Source organism: Tachyglossus aculeatus, chromosome 4 (assembly GCF_015852505.1).
Source record: "Tachyglossus aculeatus isolate mTacAcu1 chromosome 4, mTacAcu1.pri, whole genome shotgun sequence".
Taxonomy (NCBI): domain Eukaryota; kingdom Metazoa; phylum Chordata; class Mammalia; order Monotremata; family Tachyglossidae; genus Tachyglossus; species Tachyglossus aculeatus.
In genome coordinates, this window is record NC_052069.1 from 103,355,404 (window position 1) to 103,372,292 (window position 16,889).

Here is a 16,889-nt window from a genome sequence, read left to right on the forward strand (position 1 = left end):
GCCCTTCCCAACTGGCCACAACAGCTGTTCCTATAAAGCAGTCACACAGTGCAATGTTGTAATCACATTTTGCTGTAAAGAGTTACATATTGATGTTGCATGTCATGTGACAGTACCATGAATTGTATTTTGTCTCTTTGTGTACCAACCTCTGAAAAGTTTCATTTTGTTGCACTCTTCTACACAAAAGGTTGCCAACCCATGCTTTAACATAAAGCAAATTTAGTATAGAAAACCCCTACTGGTAATTATTTTTCCTACTTGAGACAATCCTAGGAATCTTCTTGCTGTTTTCCTAGCACCTGATCACTTTTCCTTCATAACCGTTTTCCACTGAGGCCTGAGACAAAATAGAAAGAAGACAAAATCGAAATAAGCAAATAACCTCCATCTTCTGGGAAAGAATTGATGAAATTGAACTCTGCCTACGACATCTTGAATGGTGGCTTTAAACCCCAAAACCTTATTTACTAGGCACGTGGGTATGAAAGTTCTGACCATATCTGCATTGTTACATGATCTTAAGCAGCATTTTACGACAAGTTCGCGTATCTAGCAGGATTAGCATTTGATAGGCCAGCAAGGATTCTTCTTGATCTTTTTCACTGACTCCATGCTTCAAAAATACACCTCACTAGGTACCAGATAATGCTTAGGAAAGATGCACCATTGTAATCCTACAATTGCCACCAAGAAAAATCTTATCTCCTTTTTATTTGCAGGGCAGCCTGCTTTCAAAGGCTATGGCAGATGTTGGAAACTTGGTGTTTTTCAGAAACTCTTTATTTTCATTAAAGAAGAGTTGAAATATATATGTGTGTATGTATATATGTATAAAATATATATATTTTAACCACAAAGCAGTTATAATTCAGTGGCAGTCTGAATGCGTTTAGAAACTTGAAAATGTAAGATAAATGAAATAAATGACCACTTGTGAGAGACACATATAATCTAATCAAAACTTAATTTGATCACCTTTGGCCAACTGTCATTACTTCAGTCCCCATGTCCAAATGCCATGAAATTTGAGTCTAGGCTAATAACTTGATTATATTGTTCTCGGGGACCTCCCCCCCCCCCCCCATTGATGCTTAAACCTCTGCAGTGACACCATGCAAGGAACCAGCAGGGATAACTAGCGTTTGACGTGAAGTGCTAGGAGCTCGAAACATGTAAATTTGAAGGAGGTTTGTTCCTCTGCAGATGATGTAAATGTTAAGTATATTCCCATGTAGGGGATACACGAATTGGAATCTGAAAACTATTATCTGCTGTAGAAATGAACCTTCAATTTACTCACTGCACAGGAAGGGCAGATTCTAGTCATTTTCACTGCCAGCAGGTGCCTTTTCTATGCATAATAGGCTTTGCATGTGTAATTAACACATGAAGGCTGCTGCTGCCACCAGTTTTTCTTCAGGTACATGCTGCTCTGAGTTTTCAGGACATGGTGTGGGCCACCAAGAGCTTTTTGCATTGGGTTTGAAGATTAGGAATTCATTGTCTTCCTGACAGATTTGTTAAAGGGGGCTAAGGCTAGATCTGCTGCTGGGAGTCCAGGTGTGGGACAAAGCAAACACATGGGAAGCGGATGGACCCCAAGAAACCAAGAAATGGAGAGCTGTTGAGCAGGGCTCGAGGGACTGTCTCACCGCGCTTGGGGAGGGGGCTTCCACGAAGCTCCAGGAACTGGCAGATCGGTTCAAAAATCCGATTTTTTTTAAACCTATAATTATCAGGAAGGCTCTAATTACGCTTAACCAAAACAACAACTGACGATTAGCCTAGTCTGACTGAACTTTAATTAGAGTGGTAATCCCAGACAGTAATTGTCTGAATAAATCAATTTGGTCTCGACTGGGGTGTGCGCAAATGGCTCCTGAATGAACTTTTCAAAATTTCTCCCTTTCCTGTGAACCTGGAGAGGAGACCTAGGTCACCAAATTGAGAGGTGCCAGGTGTATGCCTCTACTTTTTCTTTGGCTGCCCAGGAGTGCCCAGGGAAGAGCCCTAGAATCCTTCTCTGATTTTTCACACTTCAGACTGTTTTTATTTTGTTTTTTATTTTTTAATTTAACTTTCATTATTGTGTGCTTGTTTTCATTTGCAGCTGTGGCAGAAGAATGAAAAGAGATGAAACAAAAGCAGATGGTAGGGAAAACGAAAGGAGGGAGACATTTCCAGCCTTTATGAATATTTAAAAACATGTGCTGCTGGTTCCCATTCTAGTTAGAGTTATTTGTCACCCTGGCTTGGGAAAGGAGGTTGATAGCATGTGTGGCATCTCGACTGTGGATTACCCTTACCATTGAGAATAACAATGTCATCGTAGACCACAGACAAGACTAACACGATCGGATCCCGGCGGTGATGAATATCACTTTTGTGAAAATCACTCAAAGATTCTGGATGAGTACAACCTCTAAAGATGGCCTATTTTGTCCCTGAGATTTTGTGTGAAACAATTCCACACAGCAGATTCCTGATGACTAATTTTAAAACTTAGGAGGTCCTTTAACTGTAGCACCCCAAAATTTCTCATACAGATGAATCTGCCACTTTGCCTCCTACAAGAAATGTGTCTCCAGGTCCATAAATAAGTTTCCAAGAAGAAGTAACTGACTAGGACAGGGATTGCAATAATGTACCAGGAAAGGTTGAAAACCAATTAAGTTTTTCTCAGAAGGACAGGATGGGTAAAAGATTCCTGGCTTTATTCCTATCCACAGCTAAAATAAGGTGAGAAGTTCAAATCCAGAGTCACCATGTCCTCTGTTTAAGTGACTTTGTTCCCTTCAGATTTTGGTCCAACCTGAGTAGAGCTCTTCCTCTGGGGAAGTTGCAGGAATGCTAATGTGTTGTATCCTGCTAACACCTTTAACTTAGCATATCCAACACAGAACTGTCACCTTCCCACGCAAACCTTGTCCTCTCACTGATTTTCCCATCACTGTAGACAGCACCACCATCCTCCCTGTCTCACAAGCCCATAACCTTGGAGTTATCCTAAATCATCTAAATCATCCTAAATCATCTCTCTCATTTCAGTACATATTCAATGTCTGACTAAATCCTGTTAGTTATACCTTCACATCATTAAAATACCCCAGTTCCTCTCCATCTGAACTGCTACTATGCTGATCCAAGCAGTTACCATGTCCCACCTTGATTAACACATCAGCCTCCTCACTGACCTCCCTGCCTCCTGTCTCTCCCCACACTGTTTCTTACTTCACTCTGCTGCCAGAATCATTTTTCTAACAAACTCTTCAGTCTAGATCTTCCCACTTCTCAAAACCTCCAGTGGTGGCCCATCCACCTCCACATCAAAGAGAACCTTCTTAGCATCGGTCTCCCCTCCTATTGTACCACACTGGTTTTCTAATACAACTAAGCTGGCATATTTCACTCTTCGATCTTATCTATCTTGCTAGTGTCACCACCTTCCCCATATCCTCCCTCTAGCCTGGAACTCTGTCCACCTTTATAATAATAATAATAATAATAATAATAATAATGGTGGTATTTGTTAAGCACTTTTTAAGAAGCACTGTTCCAAGCATTGGGTCACACAGCTGATAAGTAGTGGAGCTGGGATTAGAACCCACTACCTCTGACTCCCAAGCCCGTGCTCTTTCCACCAGTCACACTGCTTCTTCTTTATATATGACAGACTGCCACCTCCGCCCCACCACCAAAACCTTATTACAATCAATTTCTGCCGAAGGGCTTTCCCGACTAAACCCTCATTTCCTCTAATCTCTTTTCCATCTGTGTTGCCTATGCAAACAGTGTGGCATAGTGGAAAGAGCATGCACTGGGGAGTCAAAGGACGTGGGTTCTAATCCCATCTCTGCCACTTGTCTGCTATGTGACCTTGGGCAAGCCACTTAACTTCTCTGTGCCTCAGTTACCTCATCTGTGAAATGGGGACTAAGACTGTGAGGCATACATGGGACAACTTGATTACCTTGTATCTACCCTTGCACTTAGAACAGTGCTTGGCATATAGTAAGTGCTCAACAAATGCCATAATTATTATTTATTATTATTCTTTAAGTACTTGATATTCACCCCATCCTCAGCCCCAAAGCACTTATGTGTATATCTGTTATTTGTTAATTAATTGATTCATTCATTCAGTTGTATTTATTGAATGCTTACTGTGTGCAGAGCACTGTACTAAGTGCTTGGAAAGTATAATTCAGCAGTAAAGGGAGCCAATCCCTGCCCACAACGGGCTTTGTTAAGTACTAAGAGCTGGGACAGAGTAGGACTGTCACATTTAAAGAGATAGGTGTTTCAAGCCAGAGAGAATATGTGGGCAAGGGGTCGGTGGCAAGAAAAACAAGATTGAGATACATTGAGAAGGTTGGTGTTAGAGGAGCTAAGTGCATGGGTTGAGTTGTAGGAGGAGATTGAGGCATGGTACTAATAATAACAATAAAAATTGTGGTTTTTAATAATAATAATAGTAATTTTGGTATTTGTTAAGCGCTAACTGTGTGCAAAGCACTGTTCTAAGCGCTGGGGAGAATACAAGGTGATCAGGTTGTCGCATGCGGGGCTCACAATCTTAATTCCCATTTTACAGATGAGGTAACTGAGGCCCAGAGAAGTGAAACGACTTGCCCAAAGTCACACAGCTGACAAGCGGCGAAGCCGGGATTTGAACCCTTGACCTCTGCCTCCAAAGCCCGGGCTCTTTCCACTGAGCCACACTGCTTCCCCTAAGCAGTGTTCAGTTTTTGTTCAGTGCTTACTGTGTGCCTACTATGTGCTTACTATGTGAACTGTAATAATAATAATTGTGGTGTTTGTTAAGCTCTTAGTATGTGCCAGGTACTGTACTAAGCACTGGGGTGGATACAAGCAAAACGGGTTGGACATAGTCCCTGTCCCACATGGGGCTCATGGTCTTCATCCCTATTGAAAAGATGAGGTAACTGAGGCACAGAGAAGTGAAATGAGTTGCAGACAAGTGAAATGTTGTGAAGTCACACTCCAGACATGGTGTGTTGGGACTAGAACCTGTGACCTTCTGACTTCCAGACTCGTGCCCTAGTCATTCATTCATTCAGTCATATTTATTGAGCGCTTACTATGTGCAGAGCACTGTACTAAGTGCTTGGGAAGTACAAGTCGGCAACATATAAAGTCGGTACCTACCCAACAATGGGCTCACAGTCTAGAACCGCTAGGCCACAGCACTGGGGTAGACACAAAATAATCTGGTCCACATGGAGTGCAAAGTCTAAGCAGGAGGGAAAACAGGTATTGAATCCCCATTTTGCAGATAAAGAAACTGAGGCACAGAGAGGTTAAGTGACTTGCCCAAGGTCACACAGCAGGTACGTGGCAAAGTTGGGAGTAGAATCCAGTTTCTCTGACTCCCAGGCCTGTGCTGTTTCCATTAGGCTACGCTGTTTCTCAGGTAGAAGAAGGATGAATGAAAGAAGGTAGAATGAAGTGCTTTAAAGCCATTGATAAGGAGTTTCTGTTTGATGTGAAAATGGGCCTTATTAGGAGAAGGAGTGGGGGAAGTTACCATTAATTTAGGAGGAATTCTTTCCACTTCCTTCGTCTGTGAGCTTTTCAAGAATCCCTACAAAATGATGGTCTTGTCAGAGAGCATCACCCTCACTGTGTCTCAGTTGATGGTATCCAATTTACTTGGTGGGAGCTACCATGGAGAAATTGCAGTTTCTGTATTGCAAGGGACGTTCATTCATTCAGTTGTACTCATTGAGCGCTTACTGTGTGCAACACACTATACTAAGCACATGGGAGAATTCAACAATAAAAAGACACATTCCTTGCTTACAGCAAGCTTTGCACCAGGTTCTTCATGCTTCAGGCACCAACAAGACTGAGCAGAATTTTTAAACTCTGGTACCTGTGGCCCCCGAGAAGAGATGTCCACTATAAGAAGGGCCCTTATCTAGTGCTGATCTGTAGGTGTGTCTGCATCTAGCTTTGTGGATGGGCCAACAGTGTGGTAGTCCTTGCCTCCATGTGCTTCCACTCCCATCCCACCTCCCCCAGCTATAGTTCTGCAGTTATGAGTTAGTGTGAACCAAGGGAAAGAGAACTGCAAATTTAATGCTATTTTTTAAGCTAAGGAAAAGGCAGTGCTTCAAAATTGGCCCTTGGAAAGCTTTCCCTGCATAGGGTAACCTCTTATTTCAGAGGACTAAATGGAGCAAAGTCTGATGTTAGTCACTCTTTTTTCTTGATTTCTATGGCCAACCAAGGTTGTATCTGTGGGGCAAGGACTGAACGTTTGAAAAAGTGGTGGGGGGAAAGAAAATCTCTTCCCAGTCTTAGTTTTGTTAGCCACACTGTTCCTAGAGATTTTTTTTTAAATCTCTATCCAGTAATAACTATTCAGGATGACCACCAACCCACAACATTACACTCTACCCTCACCTCGGACGGTTATTAGTTAGGCTTGGTGAGTATATGCCTTAAGAGTGTGAAAGCCGACTGGAAGTTTTATATCCTTGGAAAAATTAAATGAGGTGTAATTCATTCCCATTGGGCAGGCACATCAAAAGAGTTCCTTGTCTTTCTCCCTTTCCTTCCCAAATGTCTTTAGAAAGACTACCTTCCAGAACATTAATGCTCATTGTGTTGTACTTTTATCTCTGGCCCTTATGTTATGTTCCATCATGTTGATTATCCTAACTGGTTCCTATTTCCACCTATGCCATACCGGGCACTTTCTTGTCTCCTTCAATGGAACTTCCTGAAATCCTCTTAAACTTTTGTGAGTCAGTAAGGACTCTGTCACCTGACCTTTTTACTATGATTAACTTTCAGTGGAAGGGTCTTTGCTGTAGAGCTCTTCCTGAGTTTTTCTGACCTGCCTCCTTCCATTAGCTTGAAAAAGAGTCAAAAAGAGCTGGTTGGGATATACTTTGATGTTGACTCCCTCAGTTTTATTTTTTAAGACGTTATCTCCATTTCTTATTCATTCTTCTCCAGTCCCCCTTTTCTTTTGGGTTGAGCCCAGTGCTTGCTACAAGAAGACCTCATAAAGCAGGCTCTTGTAAATCATTTCCTATGTTCTGGTTCCATCAGGGAGTCATCAAGTCTCACACAGACAGGCACTGCCCTCTCTTTCCCCTGTCCTCCTAGATAAGTGTGCATTGTGATACATGTGTCTAGAATTGGGAAATGATCAGTGTTACAGAAAATATATTCTTTGTCGCTTACTTTTTATTCATGGGATCATCATCAATCGTATTTATTGAGCGCTTACTATGTGCAGAGCACTGTACTAAGCGCTTGGGAAGTACAAATTGGCAACATATAGAGACAGTCCCTACCCAACAGTGGGCTCACAGTCAGCGTAGCTTGACGACTTACAAGCTGTGTTGATGCATTGGCTGTTGATCTTGTTAACCCCTGAAGCCCTCATGGAACCATTGTATTTTTCCCATAAAACATCCTTGTTTTCTTTCTGTTTTTGTACTTTTCCCCCCTATGGTTCCCACCCTTTTCTGTCCTCTCGTAGCCCGCCTGCACACCCCACCATAATGGTCCATTACCCTTTTGATTCACTTTATAGCTAACCTCTTGATTTCTCATGAGTTGGAAAGGGACGTTCTTGGAGAGGAAATTAGACAAATTGAAAACACTTTCTGTCCTCGTCATTTCAATCAATCAGTCATATTTCCTGAGTGTTTACTGAGTGCAGAACACTGTACTTAGCACTTAGGAAAGTACAGTACAACAGAGTCGGGTGACACGTTCCCTGCCCACAGTGAGCTCACAGTCTTGATGGGAAAACAGGCATTAAAATAAATCAATTACGGCTATGCACATAAGTGCTGTGGCTGCTGTTTCCTCAGTTCATGTCATAGTTCTAACTTTTTTCATCCCCCTTGCTGTCCAGGGAAATTTAAAAAAAAACTGAGTGTTATTCAAACAAGGAAGAGTTGTATTTTCTATTTCTTTGGTTTTGGATGAGTCTCTTACAACTTTTTCTTAGTATTTTGAATTGCCAGGTAAGCTGCAGAGCTGGACATGTAGCAAAGACTAATTGTACTTCCTTGCCTCCTGACAGAAAGGAGATGAGGTATTCCAGTCAGAAAGGAGTTGGGGTATTCCAGTTGGGCTTTGCGTCTATGATCATAGAGTCAGTGGCTCTTTGTGGATCATGTGTTCTCCAATGAAATTGATAATAAAATAAGTAATAATAATAATGATGGCATTTGTTGTGCGCTTACTATGTGCAAGGCACTGTTCTAAGCGCTGTAGGGATACAAGGTGATCAGGTTGTCCCAGGTGGGGCTCACAGTCTTAATCCCCATTTTACAGATGAGGTAACTGAGGCTCAGAGAAGTTAAGTGACTTGCCCAATGTCACACAGCAGACATGTATCAGAGGCTGGATTCGAACCCATGACCTCTGACTCCAAAGCCTGTGCTCTTACCACTGAGCCATGCTGCTTCTCTAAATAATAAATCTGTCTACTTACAAGACAGCAGACAAGGAGGTAGTTTGGAGAGAGACTTTTGATTTCTCCTGTGCATTAATAGTTTCCAGCCACTAGGCTGACTTAGTGAATCTCAATTTAAACCTCAGTCAAGTTGGAGATGACCATTGTTTTCCTGCTTCGAACTTTGTACGTATATGGACAATGCATTTGTTCCCTCATCTGGGTAAATGGAGATCACTCCAGCCCAGAACACCCAGTAAAAGCAGCATGGAAGAGTTCTCTTCCTCCTTTCCTCCTTCCTTGGAATATCCTAGAGGCTAAGGTTCAGGTGGGAAAGGAAAGGAATGCAGATTGATATGACAAGTTTTAAGTTATGGAAGCAGCTTGACAGATCTGCTTGGAAGTTCTGCTTGCATAGCTTCTAACAATAATAATAATTAATAATAATCATGGTATTTGTTAAGCACTTACTAGGTACCAAGCACTGTTCTAAGTGCTGGGGTAGATACAAGGTAATCAGGTTGGACACAGTCCCTGTCCCACATGAAGCTCAGTCTTAATCCCCATTTTTCAGATGAGGTAACTGAGTCGCAGAGAAGTTAAGTGACTTGCCCATGGTCACACAGCACACGGAGCCGGGATTAGAACCCACGTCCTCTGACTCCACAGGCTGTGCTCTTTCCACTAGGCCTTGTTGCTTCTATGTTTGGTCTTGTGCATGAGGCATATAGATCTGCTCATATGCAACCTTCTTTACTAGTCCTTTTTGATCTGACTTATCTTGGGCTCCCTGAAAGGTGCAGAGCAAAGATGATGAAGCCCCTTCAACTGTAAAGAATAGAGGGACTCTGAAGTTTTCCTCCTCGCTCTGCCAGTACCATTCCCCTCCCCCTTGCCCCTAAGCCTTCCCCCCGCCCCTAGTCCCACATTTATAAAAGAACCTTCAAATCCAAAAAAGAAAATTTGCTATTTTGTCCTCTGCTTCTATTGGCAGCCTTAAAATGTAAACCAAGAAAGTCCTGTTCAAGATTTGCCTTTTCTTTAAGAATAATGAATAGGCGAAAGGTTCACAGGAGCCGGTTCACTAATCAGTGTATTTTGTTAAGAAGCTGTTTTGTGTCTGAGATAAAATGTGTAAAATAACATGATGTGTGAATTGTTATGCTAACTATTCATTTTTATGAGAAAAACTGAGTGAAATTTCACAAATCCCTGGGCAGCCGTAAGCTATGTACCTTCCCAATGTCAGGGAGATTCTTTTCCTTTTTGTCTTAGATGGCTGTATTTTATGCTTTGGAGCAGCCAGGATTCTTTTATTTCACCTGACTCTTTTCCAATTAGTAGCTGCCCACCTCGGGGGAACATAATTAAGAGGTCTCTCATTAGCTGGAGGAAAGGAATTAAACAAATTGTAAAAATGCATTCATAACGAATGGGCGATATGTAGCCATTAACAAGGGTGCAGGATCCATATTCATACCAGTACGCTGCTCGCCACAGAATCACTGTTCGGTTTGTACCTACGTAGCACTCTGTGTTATAGTGCCCTCCTCTGTAGGGAGAATTGGTTTGGGAGGCTGGATCAATATTGCCTGTTTTAGAGTTCATTTTTTTGTCTGAATTTGGCATTTTAATCTACCTCGTTGGGGATGACTTTCCATTTCCCAATCACTGCCAAATCTAGTATTGGGCACCAGATGATCGGAGAAGCACCCGGGGTTTCCCTATGGGGTGAAATCCCAGAATGATTATGGGAGTTTGGCCCTGCTTGGAATGATGAGAAGCCTGAATATGCAAGAGCAAGTTGTAATTAATTTGTTCCTTTTACTGTTGTAGTTTTTGAGTCATTTTACCTAAACTATTTTTTTCTGCGTATCTCTGTCCAAATGAACTTGTTCTGGCCCGGGGTCTGTATCCATGTCCACTTATTCTTCCCAGCATTTAGTACAGGGCTTTATACAAAGAAAATGTTTAACAAGGGTTGTTATTGAGTATTAAAGGCAGGCAAACAGATTCTGTTGTAGTGTGCAGGTCCAAAACCCCCACCCCCAGAATGGAAGGGTGAATTTTAGAAGTGACTCTTCCTAGGGAAATGTGGCAACATGCTTTAGGCAGAGGTCAACTAAGACATGGGCCAAAATGCATCAAAGTATTTCTCAACAAGAACAAATTGTAAAACTCTAAAGAGCTTCTGAAGTCTCATAGACTACAATGCCCCTTCTAGATATTGTTTTAAGAACCTGCACAAGTTTGTCAAAATACATGTTTGCAGCACGGAGAGGTCAGGTATGTTGTTTTTTTAAGTTGTCTGAATATGTATTTAGTGTGTTTGCAGAGAAAATTGTAATGGATTCAGAGGAGCTTTTGTGGTTTATTGGGCAAATGATGACATTGTAAAAAATAATTGTTAAAATTTGCATTTGCACAAATCACAGAGCCATTGTGCTCTGCAGAGTAAATAATGTGTGTGCTAAACATTTTTTCAATGTAGAGCTATTAGAATCTTAATTTTACTGTGGAAGGAAACAGCTTTTTCCATGGTAGACCATAATGACTCTTTTGAAAACTCTTGTACTTAAATAATGTCTGTACTTAAAGCATTCTTAAAATGGATATCAGTGCTTGTATATGGTAACTAGAGTGTGTCCTGTATCTACATGCACTATTAAAGGATTCTATAAAGCAATTCTCTTTAGGTTAAAGGGACCGTTGGTTACTACGTTGGACAGAAGGCTGTTTATTTAGGTATTTTGTTCATCCTTTCTCATGGACTTCCCCTTTTTAATGCATCTTAAAAGTTGACCAGTTAGTGATTTTTTCCAATTCCTACATTTGAGTGAAAACACATTATGAATTCTAGTACATTTCTTCATTAGCTGTTTTTACGTGGAGAAAATAGACATGACACAAGTAATTAGATATTACAGATCTGAATTTTTATATGCTGTATGTGACAGTCTGTGTTTTTGGACACATTAATAAATGGGCAGTTTTCTGGAATTCTGCTCTCTTCCTGCTTTCTTTCATTACATTAGCCAAGGTTCCACTAGATGAGACATTTTGCAGTCTTAAGACTTCCTGCCGGGGATCAGACTTTGTATTTTTGACATTGAAGCTGTCGTGTTCCTGAAGCTACTTAATTAGAAACACATTCATTTCAGTGTACATTGGAGAAAGCTTGGACAGCAAAGCCAGTCACACAAGGAAGTTTGAGCATTTGTGCAGCTGGCAGCTAAACTAATGGTTTACACTTTGAGGGGAAAAAAATATCGTAGGGCATTTCCTTGCCCTGGAAGGCCGCCATTAAGAAGGAAGCTGAATGTGCACAGCAGACACCTTATAAGAATATAAAAAGTTGTTATTTTCTGTTGCCACTAGCCGATACAAAAATACTATACCAGTATAGTTCTTAAACTGTTTAGCATAACCTGGGCCCCCCTGAGTCATCCCTGAAGATATCTATAGGCTTTGGATTAGAAGAGAATTACACTGGACAAATGGTATGTTTTTGAAAAGTTTCTGGACTTTTGTAAAGTGGTATTTTGAAGGGTGGATAGAGAAGGTGAATGGGATGGGATTAAAGACATCACCACTTGCAGTCAGTTATGTGATAAGTGAATGAAATAAGGATTTAGCATTAGCTTGATGAGTTGTTCTTGAAGTGACATTTTGGGCAAAATGGAAATAGTCATCATAAGCACTCTAAGTCAGAGTTCAACTAAAAAGGGAAAGAATAAATTCATGTAAAATTGGAATGTCTTCCTCCCACTGAGTCCCCCCAAAAAGCCAAAAGATTCCTGCATCCTATCACAGTTAAGCAACATACTTGCCATTTCTCTCTCCATTTGTCCCAGGGGTACGCCGAAGGATTAATGTCAATTTGAACTACTACCCATTTGTCGATGTCCTTCAAAATGATTGGATGAACTTCTGCAATACCTTGCCACCTCATCCATTGTCTAAGTGGTTTAAGCTATATTACTCACCAACCTAGCGATAGTGGGGTAGGACCGGGAAAGAGGAAGGTGGGACATTTTGATGAGCCATACTCCTGCCCCTCCTGCAGCCACCTCACTGTCCCTGGGGGAGAGAGGAGGCAAAGGAGGGCTCTGGGAGTGTTGTGTTGCCAGTGTCATCCCTCTGTGGAGCGGAGAGGAAATGGAGGGTAACTCTGGAGGTACATGTTACCACTACTGCCACCCCTCCAGGACATAGAAAGGAGATAAGATGGGGGCCTTTGGGGTTGTTATGTCTCTGCCTCCCCCAGGCCAGGGGGATTGTGTTGCTCATGTAGGCACAGCGTTATCAGCAGCAGTGACTCTTCACGCCTAGGTGGATGGAGATGAATGCGGCAGGTCAATGAGGCTGGGGACGGTGAAGGACACTGTTGATTTCATTGCATCAGAAGATAGACAATTCTTCCAATTGGTCAGATCCTGTCTGCAGAAATCAGTTAGAGGATGTGGCTCATGAGCCTACCCTAAATCAATCCCATTAACTGGGTGGAGGATGGTCAGGTACAGGTGCCCAGGGATGCCTGCAATCCAGTCAAACATACCTTAGGGAATGCACACCTGAAAATGGTGTTGTACAGGGAAAGGGGAGGGGGAAGAGCAAAAAGGGGAAAAGACTAGATCTCCCAATGTTTGTACTGATACAGCTATTGAAAACCAGTTGTGCCATCAATTCTACGACTGTGTATATGTGAAACCCCTCATTTGAGGCTGTGTTCTCTGCTATGGCCTCATTGCAACTTTGATGTTTGGGGTCCCCCAAGCTCTGCTAAGGTTTGGTTAAGTACCTTTGGGTATTTCAGTTCACCTCTTTGTTCCCCAGTTTTCCTATTACCTTTCCCTTCAGGATGTAAAACAATTTATAACTTGAAGAGCTTCATGGTCTGTTGAAGGCAGACATTATTCTCAGAATCTGTGCTGAAAGCATAGATCCAGGAGGAAATGCCAGATAGGAAAAGGGAGGCAGTGAGGCCAAGGATCTACCATTGGGAAGAGGAATCTTGTTTTTCTTAGTGGATCAAGCCAACAGAAGAATCTTCCTTCTCTGTCCCAACTGTCTTTGGAACAATTTTTGTTGACAAATTTCACTTTAAACATTTCTAAATTTACACCCTGTTTCTGCTGTACAAAACATTGGTTTTAACTTTGTATCACTAGCCCCCTTCATGGCAATCGTTCTAGGGGCAACAGTGTTGGGAAAGGGGAATGCATAGGAGCTAAAGGGAAATGGGGAAAGAATTGTTATCAAGAGGGAAAGTTTAAAGAGAGCAGTGGGACAGAGCAGAAGAAGCCAGAGGGTGGAGAGGGAGAAAGTTACCTAATCATCAGGCAGAATCATCAGGGAGCGTTGACATGTACATTATATTTCTGATGAAGTAGAAGTTGGCTGCTCTATCATTGAAACTCTCTGACTCCATAAAAATTCATTAATGAAGCCATATCACTCGTTTGTAATTGCTGTATCCAAAATTGGTTCAGGAACTGGTCCCCCGTGTGTAATATTGTTCCTGTGGGAACATTGGTCCCAATATACAATGTTTCGACTGAAAACACAGCTTTTGAGAACCAGTTAGGTCAAAAATCCTATGACTTCCTAGATGTGAATCCCCTCATTTGGGGCTGTGCTAGTTAGCTCCATTTTCTAGTTTGTATCTATACGAGCTTTCCCCAACAGCAAACATTTTGAAAATCACTGGGAGGTTTCTATGGTTAGGAACAAAGTGTCACATTAGGATTTTTGTTGTGAAAGAAAATGTAACTGTGCAAACGTTTATTAAAACAGTTTTTCTGCAAATATTTAACCATCTGTAATTTTTGGTCACATGAAACAGACTTTTAACCAGCTGTTTTTCTTTGTTTCTCTTCACAGCGCTCCCATGCCCTACCTCATAGGAATACATTTAAGTCTGATGGAGGTAAGTTGGCTTGTTTCCTCATGAATCTTTGGTTCTGACTTGTTTCCTGTTTTTCCTTTTTAGAAATAAAATAGATATGGATTTCAATGTTTACAACGAGTAGATGGAATAGTATGAGCCACCCCTTGTTCTCAGTGTGCCCCCCAAGCTGGCGAATCTCAGCTCCGTTCACTAGCCTGGGGATATTTCTGAGAGTGCGAGGATCACGAGAGGATGATTCGTTTAGTTTGCCTAAAATATGAATATTCCAAGCTTTAGGTTTTGTCTGTATGATATTTTGAAGTTGGAACATTCTGCTTGAAACCAGTAAGAGACAAGCCTCTGAATTCCTCCAAACTGGCACATAATTGGAGATTGCCTTTTTTGCAGAGGAGCTAAGTTACTTGAGGATGAATCTGAAGTCAGTGCTTTCTGGGGTCCTGGGATAACAGCCTTGCACGTCTGGAAGGAAACATTTCTTCTCCTTCAAGTTAGCTTCAGCTCAGACCACCTGCTTCTCTGGCTGTCGCACACTGTGCTATTGTGCTAAGAGAACGAAGAGAGTTGGTTATCGGAAAACCTGTTTGTTTGACATTGAGAATCTTGATCAAAATAGACCATAAAAATCTGCTAGATTTTCTAAATTGGCAGGATTGCCATGTGGCTCTTGCATTCTGTTAACAGTTCCTCCCTGTCATCACCCTTTCCGAATACATCAAGCAAAGGGATTAGGGACTATCTTCGATTGTGTGTTTAGATCAGATTGGGGAATTTTTTTTTTTTCATTTTTGCATTTTGGTTTCCAAATAGATGATGAAGCACGGGGTAGATTTTGCGTGAAAAATGGAAACCCTTTCAAAGTCGTGAAATTTTCTTAGATTTCCGTAATCTAATGGGTTCTAATCCCAGATCCTCCACTTGTCTGCTATGTGACCTTGGGCAAGCCACTTCACTTCTCTGGACCTCAGTTACTTCATCTGCAAAATGGGGATTGAGACAGGGAGCCCCACGTGGGACAGAGACTGTGTCCAATCTGATATGCTTGAATCCACCCCAGTGCTTAGTATAGTACCTGGCACATAGTAAACATTTAACAAATACCATAATTATTATTTCCATAGCACTCACCTGATTGGGGATTCTAATTAGTTATTAAGGGCTATGGGTTCACTTTGGGTGCTCAGGACACCTGCAGTTGCATAGTGTAATCAATAAAAGATTCCCCTCCCTCAGTGCCAGCTTGGGTCACCCTTCCCAGAAAAATGAATAGGCCCTCCCCAAGAATGAACAACATAGAATCTTAGATTCTGTGAGCTCACACATGATTTATACTAGGGCTAGAGACAGCCTCTAAGCCACACGTTCTTCTTTCATAGGTTAAAAACACAACACTGTTAGGAAGATGAGGTTCAATTTCCCCAGATTCTCCCTATTACGGGAAGGAGACTTGGTGCTAGGAGGAGAGAAAACATGGGAAACCCGACCCAAATAACAGCTCCTTAGAAAATACATTTCCTTTGTGATTGCATAGAAACAAACTCATATAAAATCCCTCCCTCATTTTCTTTCTCTCCCATTCTCTCTCCCTCTTGAGCAAAGGATACAACAAGACTTATTTCAGACTGTCTCTCTGATTCTTCTCAAAAGCTATAGGCACCTTATTATGCCTTTGCATGGGTGCCAGAATTTCTTAAACTTCAGAGGAATGTGGCAGATGTCAGTAGAAGTTTAGAGTAAGCAAAACTGAGAACACATTTTAACTATTTTTCTGGCTCTCAGATTTGCCCCTCAGGAGGCAGTGTGAACAATGTGCTAATTTTCTTGTTTTAAAGAGGAGTATTTGGGAGGAAAAAAGCTTGTGCTGAGTTATCACTCTCCTTTTTCTGTTGGCTAGTCATTCTTAAAAGGCTGTTATTTGCCCATCCAAGTAATCTCCTTCCTAGCAAATTCTAGACCATCTTTCAGATTCACCTCACACACTATTTCTTTCTTGGGTACAGAGTTCTTTGACATAAACATTAAAGTGTGATTTGTACAAAAGCGGGAATCACCAGAACACATCAAGTGATAGCTCCATAAACCTCAACCTGACATTTTCTGGTGAAGACAGTGGCATCAGACATGGTTATTGGTTTCCTTCTTAAGACTTAATAATAATATTGTGGTATTTGTTAAGCATTTACTATATGCTAAGCCCTTAACAAGTGCTGGGGTGGGTACAAAATAATCAGGTTGGACACAGTCCCTGTCCTACATGGGGCTCACATTCATTCATTCATTCATTCAATCGTATTTATTGAGTGCTTACTGTGTGGAGAATACTGTACGAAGCGCTTGGGAAGTACAAGTTGGCAACATATAGAGACGGTCCCTACCTAACAGTGGGCTCACAGTCTAAAGGGAAGGGAGAACAGGTATTTAATCCTCATTTTACAGGTTAGGAAACTGAGGCACAGAGAACTTGCCCAAGGTCACACAGCAAGGGTCACACTTCCCAGGTCTCCCAGCTCCCAGAACCATACTCTCTCCACT

At 41.7% G+C, this 16,889-nt stretch overlaps 1 protein-coding gene across 4 annotated transcripts in view; it reads left to right on the forward strand.

The window, feature by feature from the left end:
* The window catches only part of DENND1A (DENN domain containing 1A), a 514,969-nt gene that overhangs the window by 283,530 nt on the left and 214,550 nt on the right, over window positions 1–16,889 (forward strand). For all 4 annotated transcript variants that reach the window (XM_038744796.1, XM_038744798.1, XM_038744797.1 and 1 more), the window contains exon 11: window positions 14,333–14,378. In XM_038744796.1, coding sequence (XP_038600724.1) covers window positions 14,333–14,378 — 46 coding nt within the window. The remainder of the gene's footprint in view (window positions 1–14,332; window positions 14,379–16,889) is intronic.